Source organism: Penicillium samsonianum (genome assembly GCF_028829775.1).
Source record: "Penicillium samsonianum strain IBT 33392 chromosome Unknown utg000009l_segment0_segment0, whole genome shotgun sequence".
NCBI classification, from domain to species: domain Eukaryota; kingdom Fungi; phylum Ascomycota; class Eurotiomycetes; order Eurotiales; family Aspergillaceae; genus Penicillium; species Penicillium samsonianum.
This window is the reverse complement of record NW_026643267.1, coordinates 1,037,041-1,049,793: the sequence shown is the minus strand read 5'-3', so window position 1 is coordinate 1,049,793 and position 12,753 is coordinate 1,037,041. Positions and strand designations below refer to the sequence as shown.

The window sequence follows — 12,753 nt, the reverse complement described above, 5'->3', positions numbered from 1 at the left end:
CTTGGGAAGGCGGTCAATCATACCTGTTATTCAGTACTATAGATCCACAATATGTTGTTAACTAACTTGTTACAGTAATTACCTTGCATCACTGAAGCCGCCTATTGTAAGGCTATTGAGGTTTGGGGTAGATGTCTCATAAACCCAATAAGAAAATGCGCTATTATGCTGTCATTTAAAGTGGTGAAACTGGTTTCGAACAATAGTGTACCAAAAGTAGGGACGTTGATGATGAAAGAAAGATTTTCCCTGAGGGTGATAAGCTGCTTGTATAAATTACAATGTTCTTTCATTTCGGTTACTGTATTCTCACGTGATCGTATATTTCAATGCAATTCCGTCCTTTAAATACGAACTAATCTGGAAATGGACTAGCATGTTTCTAGATAGGGTTCGAGGAAGAAAACTGATTTCGGTCCATCCTGTACGTATAAATGAAATCTACTACTAATACTACTGTAATTTACGAAGAACATCATGTCCTTTCGCCGACCACAACGCCGACAATGCTCTACGGCGCGGGAGCTGACCGGATCCGGTTGGGAACGGGGCGCACAGACGGCCATTTGGGTCAGTGTCCTTGGAGGGACCGGATTCCCGGTCTAAGTCTTCAGCGATGTTTCTGGTGTACGCACCAACTGGCCCTGTATTGTTTGGCGTTGACAAAAGGGATTGGCTGAAAGGCACAAGGGTGCCTGGTGAACCCCACTGAACCCCCAATCTCCCCCGGTGGCATTATTCAAACCGTTCGAGTTAGAATTCCTGCTGCTACAGACTCAACCAGAGATTGGGCTCGATCGCTGGACGAACAATGAACCGTGGTTCATGTTATTCTCGGTTCAAATCCTTTATATCTCTATTACTACATGTTAGATCACAGAATCAAAACCCGACCGCTGGACAAACAGGAGGACCCGCTCGATGTAATTATGTTCGCAGGCTTTGACTCAACATCCATGCTGCTACAGGTACCCCGGGCAAGGTCCAACCACCGAACTGATAAGGGGCCCTGCTGCTGGTGGCACCCTGGTCAAGCCCAACCACGTAACTCACACGGAGACCTTGTTCGATGTGATTTTGTTCGCAGCCTTGAACTGATATTGGCTAATTAGCTGGTGCATATCCAACGGATATGTTGGTCACACTAACAGCGCCAACGGGGCATATTCAACTGGCTCCTGTAGGCTCAATGAAATATGAGCTGCTACCCTCCGGAACCAGACCACGGAACAGAATGAAGACCTGGATCTATATTGACGTTGCTACTGAATCCGACAAACTCACAGGGAGTCCCTGCTACTGTAGGTATCCTGGTCAAATCCAACCACCGAACGAGCAAGGGGTCCCTGCTGCTCGAGGCAACCTGGTTAACGTCCAACCACCGGACTGACAGGAGGGCCTGCTACTGTAGGTACGCTTAGACTACTTCATCACCCATGGGCCTTTTTAGTAAGCAAAATTTGTAGACCCCGTGACTTGCATTATTTCTGCCACTTGACTCTGTATTTTCGAGTATTTTGTTCATCTTTGGGGACATTAGGGCAATACCACTAGCTTAAAACCATGGACCCTCAAACTATGAATCCTTTTAGCATCCATCTAACAACATACGGTATGGATGGATGGATGGATGATTTCATTTACGCTGATCCCTCACTTTAAAATCCACCCCCAGAATGATACAGTAGAATTCGAAAAAAGCTTACCCCTTCGACAGACAGATTTTGATTCGGCCCGTAATAAAAACAGGTCTAAGCCTATTTGGTCAAGCCGTTTTACTGCTTATTCCAATGCAGAATGGCCTTGTTTTGGGTACAGTACTGACCGAGAAGTTTTAGAACAAAAGATTCGCGATACTTCGAATCAAATTCGAATCGGTCTTGGATTCGAATTCGTACGAATGGTTATGTTTCAATACTAATCCGAATTTGTGCGGAGCGGTAGTGCCAACCTCGTTTCTGTGGTGGCCCAATTAGGTAGATAAGTAATTACGAGCTAAACCTGGACGGGAGCGCGCAGCCAACACGCTAATCATCGCATTTGGCTGATGGTTTGTCATGTTTCCACCTTTTTTATGAGTGCATGGCCAGTCAGGATTAAGCAGTCCATCGGTTTCTACGAGGGATTACGGTACTATAACAATGACTCATTGTGGTTACCAGTGAATACAATACAGCCCTAGATGGATTATCAGGGGACGAGCTATAATTAGATTAGCGTGTCTCCACTTAGGGTCCGGGAATTGAATCGCAAGAGTGTGAAGTTAAAACAGATTTAGAATTCTACTGTAACTTCTCATCACTTGTATTTCGACACTAGCAACGATTCACAGAGTATTTATTATGTACGTGTTTCTTGGCGCTGTTTGAGGAAACCTGACACTGATCTCGGGCCCTGGAACTGTTCCACCAGCGACAGTGATCAAAGAGAAAAAGAAAGTCGAAACGAAACCACCGGCCCGTCGAGCAACACTGTCGCGTTGTCCAATTACAAACCTGCTTTACAATCTTCCTTTGAAGAAGTGCGGCTAGTTGCCGTACTTGGCGAAGCCGCAGGATTGCCGTTTGTCTGATCGGCAACCAGAGTTTGCGAGCTAGAAAGTTTCTGCGACAAGATTCTGATTTCCTGGTCTCTGCCCTCTATTATGCAGCGTTGCTCATGAACCAATTGTATCAGATAGGTGATGTCGCTTCGTGCATTTTGGAGGTCTTGAATGGGCGCTGGCACAGCTACTTCATGAGTCCCTGAGAGGCCTGTAATAACAGCGTCGAGCTCAGGCGCAAGATCCACCAGAGCGGCGGCGGTGCGTCTGAGCTTGGTACTAAGCGAAGGATGTTGACTTCCATGCTGCTCGCCTGACAAGAAACTGGCGTCCCCGAAAACCGGTCCCGAAGGTCGCCATATTGCATTGTCGCGGGAACCTATAATTCCCGTCGAGTGCAGCGCGTTGTGATGGGGAGCAGACATGTGTGGCTGATCTCTGCCGTCGAATTTGGCTTCTAGGACGGCAATAGGGCAGCAATAAGGCAGTAGTCGTGAGGGTTTTGCAGGGCTGAAAAAGCTGAGAAAGCTGAGAAAGCTACGCACGCTCACCTGAGACTTATGAAGAGAGATGTCGCGGGTCGTGCTCGTTATAATATAAAGCTGTACGGCCAGGGTGGGTGAGATCACCAGAAGGCGTCTTTATCAATAAGCCCTAAGCGGTGACGAATGGCTACTGATTTGTTCTATTTTCACGAAATGCCTTTAGGCCCGACGGTATCCAGTGCGTACAGTCGATCGACTGGGGCGGCAAAACCGTTCATTGCACCGGTTCGCAAACGAACTAGATACCCGGTTTCGTCACAAACAGACTACCAACTCCGCCGGCGGACTATCAAATTAGGGGTGCCGGGGATTTATCATCGCCCTCAAATCAGCTGACGGCCGATTGCAAGTAACAAAAAAAGCCTGGCTGCAGTCAGCTCACTAACGGTAAGCCTATTTGGGTGAGCTGACCGCCATTTAGTAGTATAATGGGATTAGGGTGCAAGTGCATTGAGTACTAGCTACATAGGAACGCCCGGAAAATGCTCTCTCAATTCTTGTCACATCCTTTGGACCATCACTTTGAGTGGGGCTCTAGTCCAGCCTTACAGGGCCTTTTACTGGCAACCAAAAATATGAAGAGGGAATATCGGGCCTGTGAAGTTACAGCGGTTGAAGAAAAGATTAGGGCCCTGAAGCCGCTGCCCACAATTCCAACAGATGGGCATGAGGTAGCAGAACGGTGGTAGCAGAAAAAGTCTACGGGCAGTCGTCGAACATTTTATCAACAGTTTGACTTCGAGGTATCTTGGCAGTCTACAGTCTGGGACTCGCCTGTCCGTAACTCAGCAAACACCAACCTCGCATGATTACCAATTTGACCACAAGCTCCAAGTTACGTATTTGAGAGTCAAAATCTGCTCCTCGTCAGCACTAGGGGCTCAACCACTTTGTGAGTGAATTCTACTTAAAGAGGCGTTGAATCTTGACAAATTTAGCAACAAACCTGGACTTTCTGCCGCCATGGCGAATTCGAAAAGTAAGCTGACTCCAGGCCAACCAAATGACAGGGCACAGCAAGAACAGATTCGCAAGCGTCGGCACAATCTCTTCAAGCGGTTGAAAGAATTCAACGACCGCTACGATATGGATATATGGCTGACAATGCGAATGCCGAGCGGTTGGGTCTACACATTCTGCACGAAGGAGGACGAGGCCCCACCAATTGAGGCCGACTTGGTAAGTGGCAGGCCCCGTAAGCATCATAAATCTCATTGACATACTGATGACGGATGCAGCAGATACAAGGGTTTCCGGTGATCCGAAAAACCCCGGCAGACTATGTCCCCAAAGCTGAGCGGCAATTTGTCGTTCGCAGCCCACCGGTATTCTCATTGCGGCGCCCCCAGTACTGCCGCAATAGCGGCCACTCCTCAGAACCAGAAGCGCAGACATCACATAAACCGGCCGTGCGGCGCCGTAACGACAGAAATGAGGAGCCTAGAACACCAATCGACGGTGATAGCCACTATAGGCCAAGCCCATTTTCTTAGTTTCACAATCTCCCATTTTGGTTTTCATACATTCCTGAAAAAAACGTAATGTTTATGCGTTGGACCTTGCCTCGGGCACATAGATATATTGTTTTGAGAATGTTGGAGCACCTGATAAGCCCCAGGTCTCCTATTTCTGCATATGTGTGTCTTTTTTTTCAGCTCGAACCTGAAGCCAGTTTACTTGTTCACATGGAGGCATTCTGAAATCCTGATACTCCCTCCCCGTGCTTCAGGGTTAGACCTGTATTTATTGTACTGGACTGTAACCCAATCTATGTATTACGATGCGTCACAAGACGACTTACCATTTTCCATTCAAATTTCACAAGCAATCACCTCATGTTTTACAACGCATATCGTATTTGACGCCTACAAAACCGACCCATGTAGCTAGCTAGAAGCCCCAATGCAAGCCATTAGTAATGGCTTGCATTGGCCCATTACAACAAGCCGAACAAGTATCACTTTCTTAACCTCTCCGGTTCAGGTCAGATGTGCTTAATTGCATGCCTCGTCGCTCGCAAGGCCGTCCAGTACTATCAATATTGGCGAGATCTAAGCCATTGAGAAGCGTATTCCGCTTAATTTTACTGTATATCTTTAAACTCTTACGACTTAGTTCCCGGAAAATATATATATCCGATCCCTGGTTTTCAGACCGCTATTCCGGAATGATCTCTGTATTTTACAATACGACTATAAGAATGAATGAATGTGTCCCACACGAAAGTGTTGACACGCTCGCTACCCTCGTTTCCACCCTTTTGTCTTCCAAGCCATCAATATTTAGGATCAGTCCAAACGACGTGGTTCCACATTTTCCTACTGTAACATCGTGTATTCAATTGGCCAAATCAATGATCTATTTCAGACACCCTTCATCCGGACGGCATTTCGAATCTCATGATACTGCGGGCGTATATAAGCCCTGCATGTCATTCTAGGAGGCAGCGGAAGGCCGAAATATGAGAATTTCAAGCCCGCAGTTATATATATTGTATTATTTTAGTCCATAGGCAGAACGATAAGCTTAGTATTAGCAATGGTATTATAATACCAACGATCTGCTCGCTTGGCGTGGCCTTGAAATATTACTGGGCCGCACGGGCCATGTGCTTGACAATGGACCATGACCACCCACCATAAATCCGCCTCCCTTCTAACAATAAGGACGGGCATTTGCACGCCAGAGCAGAATATCTTCAACTGCTGGCCTAGATAAATCCGATGCTGGTCTCGGCGTCACAACTGTTCTCATGATAGCAGCAAGCGCAGATGATTGTGAGCCATATTACCTGAAGGCAGGAAGAAAATACCTCGATTACCCTACAGTAAAACCACGAACGCCTTATAATGGTGGCCATGACGGCGATGATTTTAGGAACTAGTCTTGCGGTAGGATTGACGGATGGAAAAGAGTAGGTCGATTTTGTGGTTTGCCGCGTCCCTCCCATTCTCATTTTAATGATCATCATTGCAGGCAAGATCTCCCAATTCTCAGTGGCAATGCTGGGCCCTGGAAAGGCGATCTTACTTGGTATGACGTGGGACTCGGGGCTTGCGGGACCTGGACCCAGAACTCAGACCTGGTTTGCGCTGTCTCTCATGTAATTTATGATGCTGCGGCGTTATCCACAAATCCGAACGACAATCCTTTATGCAAATTGAGATTGCGATTGTGGCACGATGGGAAGAGTGTGGATGTTCAGGTCGTGGATCGATGCGATGGTTGTGAAACGACAGATATAGATGTCAGCCCAGGGGCGTTCCAGGAGCTCGCTAATTTAGAAAAAGGCCGAGTCCCTCTGACTTGGCAATTGATTTCAGACTCTTCAGAGGCAGTTAATAGTGGCTCGTGCCATTGAGTTGTCATGGTAGCCATTGTACTTATGTATTGAACAACTCGGCTCCGCTTGTGATTACTATCTTTGAAAATTAGATACCATGTTCCAATGTAGGAGATATAGCGTAGTCATGTGGGATTGAAAAAGGACGTTAAAATCTCATGTGCTAGGGCTGGCTGATTTTTGAAATTCATTGTTTTGCATAGGGTAGTGGGGGACATAGTCCTCCTCACCACGTATTAGCCTTGCCTGTCCTTCCCTTTAACTATTCTTTTGCAGTTTTGTTGTGTAAGCATTGATGAACAGAGGCTATAACGTAACAGATAGTTACAGATCGATAATAAACACCCCTACACCTCTCTGAATTCACTACTTGGACTGACGTCCCAGTTCTCTTTGTATGCCTCGGTTGGTATGATGCTGAATTACGAGTGCTGAATCGACCCGTATACCAGAGAGTATACTGCCTAGAGCGTTCTCCTCTTCAATAGTTAGATCGCTATTTGAGGATAAGATCCGATATCTTGGATACACAAGCTAGGGCAATCGCAGCCCTGTGAGCTTACCACTAGAGAATGGAAATCTATGGAGGCCGTCATACTAGCTTGGCCAAGTATTGTTGTGCCATAGTTGCTTGCTTCCCGCACTAAAAGTACTCTTGGAAGAAGTGGCAATAAAGGGTATTTTTCCCCATTACAGTACTCAGTAATTAAAGCTATCATCCAATGCTGAAAATTGAGGTACATCACAATCTCCCCCTTCTCAGTAGACCACTTTCTGGTATTATTTAATCAATACATTAACTATGGCCAAATTGAGGGGCTAACCTGCTATACAAAGGTATGCTCTCTAAGGTCAAACTCTCCCAAATCCTTAAACAATCCATATTCTTAATTGCTAGAGCACATGGCTTTTCATTTGTTGAACCTAGCTTTTAGAGACAACCTACCTGTCTTGGTCTCGTGAAGATTCCTGAGGCACCAAAAGAAAATCAAGAATCCAAATATTGAAATTAACTTCAATAGTATTTTGAGTGTATATGAGCGCATACAGATAGCAAAGTTCGCAATTTGAACTCAAGCGCCCTCGGGACCTTCTCTGCTGGCTCACACTCCCATTCCTGCCTAAAATTTGGCTCAGATCCCACACAAGAAAGTGGGTACAGGTATTTCGGATTGATAAGCCGCGATTAAATGATCTGAGAGGGTGACAGCTGCCGTCATCACTAGACAATGAGCTGCGAAAAGGCTGATTTGATAGTGGGTAAGATAACCTGCTCTCTCAGGCAGCTTTAGAAAGTACACAAGTCCACCCATCGCATTATAGATAGAGTACTTCAGATACTCGGGAGCGAGATTGTAGCGACATGCTGAGGGCAGCCAGCTTGCATAAAGTGTAGGTACAAGGGCTAATAACCCGAGGACAAAACATCCACATTCGAACTTCCATTGTCCTGGAACCTTACACGCGAGTTGCGCAGCCCACACAAAGCCAAATGTCATGGAAAGGATAAGAATCATAATCAAGAAGCCAGTCTGATAGAACTGATAATATAGAAAGGGTATGGATGAGGTCCAAATTAAACCCAGCAATGCAACATCTCTAAAACACTTGAGATCTGCAGACGAGATCCGATGAAGGACAGTGATAGAGCTGAATATCAAATTTCCAAGGAAGAAGTAAAGTATTGGTAGGAAATCGAATATTCGATTGCTGATCTCAGAGGAAGACGAATGTAACAGTTCAAAAACAAGTCGAGTAGACAACAGAACAAAGTAAGTGATTGTTCCAGTACTTAATAAAATGATAAGTCCATCGCGAGGGTTAGTGATCGGTTGGTATTTGTTCATATTGGAATTCAATGAATATTGGTCGTTGTGTAGTCAGATGCTGTTCTATTCAAGTGAGCTTTTGAGCGTGGCTAGAAGGTAGTGATAGCCTTCCTTAAGTACTATTCCAAAGTTATGCCATTTAGAACCGAGGTGAGCTTGATAGTTAAGCAATCGGTGGGGCAACATGAACTTAGGAGTCCAATGAAAAGTAAGATCTTGTAGGGTGATATCCCTTCGTTCTTTCTTTCTTTTTTTTAAACAAAATGGTGAGTGCACAGATAGACCACTAAAAAAAAAACACGTTGCACCGGCGGTCGTTCCTAACATCACAGTCACGCCTCACTTCGTTATCTTATGCGAGGCAGACGTATCTAAAATGTGTTTTGCAGGCGATGATCCCGTGGGTATACTATTTGCACTCGACTGAGACTGGGTAGAAACCCAGGTTTCGCCGGAATGAGATTGCACCATGAACGTTCTGACTAAGGGAGCCTTCTAGTTCAGTAGATAAAGCCTGTACAATGTTTGAGTTGGGGATATGCTGAATTAGTTGCCTTTGAGCCAGAACTAGTATCGCTTGGAGATACTGCGCCTGCGGGTACATAACGAAGGTGGAGATGTAATGAACGCAGTGGCGGCTGGGGAAGAGAATTCATGTGCCTCTGTTACACGACTGAGGGTATACCTATCGGTCGATGCAATATTTTGCTCACTCAATGGCTCCAAGTCAAACTGACAAGGACTAGAAGAGACAAAGTCAGTTTCTGTACTGTTCTCGTTTCTGAGTTCCTGTTCAACCCGGTCATTCAAGCCAGTCAACTAAGAAAATGTTTAATGAAAATGTTGATCACACTCAGCGCGAGAAGGGAATGTGTCACTGGCTCTGCTTTCCGTCCAACGAGATAAGAGCAACTAGCCTACTCGCGCAGGCCCCAGAACGGTCTCGTGGTCTAGATTGGTCTCGGCACGTTGCCGCCGGCGGTGACTAGCAAGGATGGTATTCAAGGATGTAGAACTCGAACGGACCAGGAAGCAGCAGACGAGATGGCAATGATTGTAAAATGGGTGGCCGCACATTTAGTGGTAAACACCGACTAGAAAGGTTAGTGGCTCCCATTCCTTTGTGGGAAGGTAATCTGATCAACCCCTCTGTTGCTAGTAAAGGATTCGCGAGGCTGCTTGTCACTATCGACTATCATAACACTCTTCGGGTATGACAAGACAACTTCCTCTTCCACCGAAGGCGGCAACGGTATTGAATAATATAAAGCTCCTCGTGGGTAGTAAGGAGAAGGTTGTGAGTAGAATCCATTTTCCAAATTCGCTTGGTACTTACACCTCATACTACAGAAACGCTTCTCTCAAAGCCATGATGAATGTGAGATAAAATGCAACATGGCCAAAGACATCTTGATTGAACTTGTCAAGAAATTAGAGGCCGTGAAATGTCACTATCAAATTGACCCCAGACTTGGGGCCCGATTGAAGGCTTTGGCTATCGAGTTGCCAGTATTAGAGCCAGTCAATAGAGGAGACGACGGACTATCTATGGCCCAAAATCCATCAAGCAACGATCTGCGCTCCTCCGCCATGAGCAACGGGCAGCCCCAAGATTCTGTTGTCCATCAACTGCAGCTGCACTCAACCCATTCTTCATTCAACCAGGCTCAGCCCTCGGTACAGAACGTGAGCCAGTTCCCATTTAACAGCGAACACTTGCTGTCGGAGACCAACTGGTCAAAGTCAATGGACCCTGGCCAGATGGAACCGGCTGTACTGAGCGCAGGTTGGGCACATAAATATCGGGCACCCTCGGTGCAACAAGCGGTGGGTAGTGTGCCTATTCCACAGGGAACGCAAGCGGGTGCGCCGATCCCACATGCCGACGTCGAGAAACTTCCAACGGACGAGTTTGATGTTGGTGATGAGCCATGGAGTATGGACGAAATTCTAAGGTGGTAGGAAGCGACTATGTCATGTGTTACTACTTGGTGGGGCTATTGTCTTGTTTTTTTAATATTCAATGGCACTCGCCTGTTAACTACCCGAATGATATAATGCAATCGCCTTTTAGACTTGTCTTGAAGTGGATCCATCCGAAGTCGGGTTGAAGATTCCCAGAATGACAACTATATTGTATCATGTCTGATGCGTACTGGAGTAGCTGGCAAGATTCATGAAAGAAACCGGTAGTGACGCACAGAAACTGCAGCAGGAAGAGCTAAAGAGTTGAGGCTTGTCAATGATTGTGTTACTGTGCGGGCACCTCTCGTCAGCCGCCCACATAACTAACTAAGGTAACTAACTAACTAACTAACTAGTTAGAGCTACCGGAATAGAATTACATAATAAAATCGGCTGCATTTCCCTTTTACTCATCTCAATATACCTATTTACTTTTCGGGCCTTTCTTCACGCGAGCAAATCACTTTCATGAAATTATATAGCGAGATGAATGACAAAAGTAGTCTTTAGTAGTCACTTACGTGGCTACAGGGGATTCCAGTCCCAATTGGTTCCGTTTCTGTTGTCAAATGGTCGTTTGGGAAATGTGACCATGCTCTCTGGTTGATGGAGGTGACTGGAACAATGACCAAGAGACGGTAGCGTTGGAACACATACTAAAGACATGTAGTCTAAGACACTGGGCCTACGCACAACGACTTTAGCCCGAAGTTCCAGAGTACAGTACTGAAGAGAGGCCAGGTCCGGAGACCGCGGTCAACTAAACTGTAACTAACTAGTTAGTTAGTGTCTGAACTGATTATGTCACAGATGTCTGCGGCTTTTTTCTTGGAGCGCACAGCAATCGGACAAGGTCGAGGACTGCTTTGCGAGTTACTTGTCAAGCCAAATTATGCTTTAAGCCAAATCTTGTGATAAGACAAAGACAGATTCAGAGAGGTAGGATATTTTCTACAAAATGCCTTTCAACATGACTTCTTACAGTCTGTGTGTGTGTGTGTGTGTGTAATTCATTTACGCTGACCTCTCGTCGAAACGATATACAGCCTACCACTACTATATATATCTTCCTATGTACATGTATCGTGTACCACTTCTTAAGCGAACTTAGAGCCTCGCCGAGGCCTGTCATGGCCTCTGTGCCGTGGTTATATTCATGCTGCCCTCATGGCGCGCGGCTTTGAAACCGTTGCGATGCTTCAGCGAAGTCCAAGACAGCCTCCACTGTCTTGGTCCGTGAAGCGCTGTCAATCTTACCTCTTCCTTCCTCTCCTGGTCCCCCCAACAGTGTTGATATGCTGTTGAAAGCGTCGCCAACCTTTCCTCGGAGCTCTCTCCTTAACATTCCCAATCTTGGGCAATCTAACAACACGTGGTGAACGCTTTCCCGTTCGCCACAGACGCACAGATCGTCGTCTCGGAATCGGAAAGCCTTTGCGTATATTGACAACCAGCAGTGTCCGGTTCGCAACTGCGTTAATAAGTACGCTCGATTTCTAGGCAGAGAGCCGTAGAGCCGTCTGGTGTACTTGGCCGGTAGTGAGTCGTCGATCTGACGCAGATGGGCGCCGGTGCTCGACTCGTTCCATTCTTTCTTCCACTGGGCGTGGATCCCTTGTCTGATGTGTGCTCTCTCGCGTGATAGCAGAAAGCAAAATGGGTGCGTTTTCCCCGGTATGGCGGCCTCTTTGGCCAGCAAATCGGCGGTGTCGTTCCCGGGCATCTCGCAATGTCCAGGTACCCACTGTAGTCGAATCGATGTGCCGTGTGTCTTGGTGTTCCTGGCTGCTTGCAGAATGGCATGGATGATCTGTTGTCCCGACTTGTTCCTGGGATTCTGGACTGCTTGCAGGGCCGACTTGCTGTCACTGAGGATAGTGGCAGATCTCACCCGCGTATGGGAAGTTCTCCAGTGTCGGAGGGCGACCTTGTTGATGACGTTGATGGCATATAGGATCCCAATGAGCTCGGCAGCGTGGACGGACCATCGATCCATGGGTCCAACCTGAACTTGTATGCTGTCGGATGTTTCTAGCGAGTCATTCAGCACGGCCGCTGCGGCACCCAGATGACCTTCTCGACCCGAGGCATCCGAGTACACCACGATGTCCGCGGTTGACCGTGCAGCCTCGGCCCTTTCTATCGCGACCTCCCTGTCTGATTCAATCTCGATTTCCGAGAAGGCTTCTGATCGCCATGGTGGTAGCGGGGTTGGGTCAATCATTTCGATTTCCTGCAGTCTCTCTAGGTTCATGGTTTTCAAGGCTTCCGATAGCGGGAACCGAGCGAACGATCCACGATTGTTGCGTCTTCTCTGGGCCCGACGTAGGGCACTCCATATGGGATGTTTTTGGGGTAGGGTGTGCAGTCTAGTGATGGTATTTTGTGCGCGGTAGCGCAGACGAAGGTGAGTTGGCAGTACATGTGCTTCTACGTCAAGAGTGGCTGTTGCAACCGTTCGAAAAGCAGATAAGACGCGGATGAGAGCCGCCCGTTGCACAGTACGGAGGTGTCGTAGATGGGTCTTGT

At 46.9% G+C, this 12,753-nt stretch overlaps 3 protein-coding genes across 3 annotated transcripts; 2 read left to right on the top strand and 1 right to left on the bottom strand.

Annotated features, from left to right (window-relative positions):
* Positions 1-2,487: 2,487 nt before the first annotated feature.
* N7471_013429 (uncharacterized protein) lies at positions 2,488-2,967 on the bottom strand (the record flags this gene model as incomplete). The annotated part of the gene is made up of 1 exon (XM_057286148.1): positions 2,488-2,967. The coding sequence occupies one exon, from the start codon at positions 2,965-2,967 to the stop codon at positions 2,488-2,490; it is 480 nt and encodes a 159-aa protein (XP_057129473.1).
* A 1,083-nt stretch (positions 2,968-4,050) lies between these two features.
* On the top strand, positions 4,051-4,580 carry N7471_013428 (uncharacterized protein; the record flags this gene model as incomplete). The annotated part of the gene is made up of 2 exons (XM_057286147.1): positions 4,051-4,266; positions 4,326-4,580. 2 exons carry the CDS (start codon positions 4,051-4,053, stop codon positions 4,578-4,580), a joined length of 471 nt encoding a protein of 156 aa, XP_057129472.1.
* A 5,074-nt stretch (positions 4,581-9,654) lies between these two features.
* N7471_013427 (uncharacterized protein) lies at positions 9,655-10,221 on the top strand (the record flags this gene model as incomplete). Its single annotated transcript, XM_057286146.1, has 1 exon — positions 9,655-10,221. One exon carries the CDS (start codon positions 9,655-9,657, stop codon positions 10,219-10,221), a length of 567 nt encoding a protein of 188 aa, XP_057129471.1.
* Positions 10,222-12,753: the final 2,532 nt, after the last annotated feature.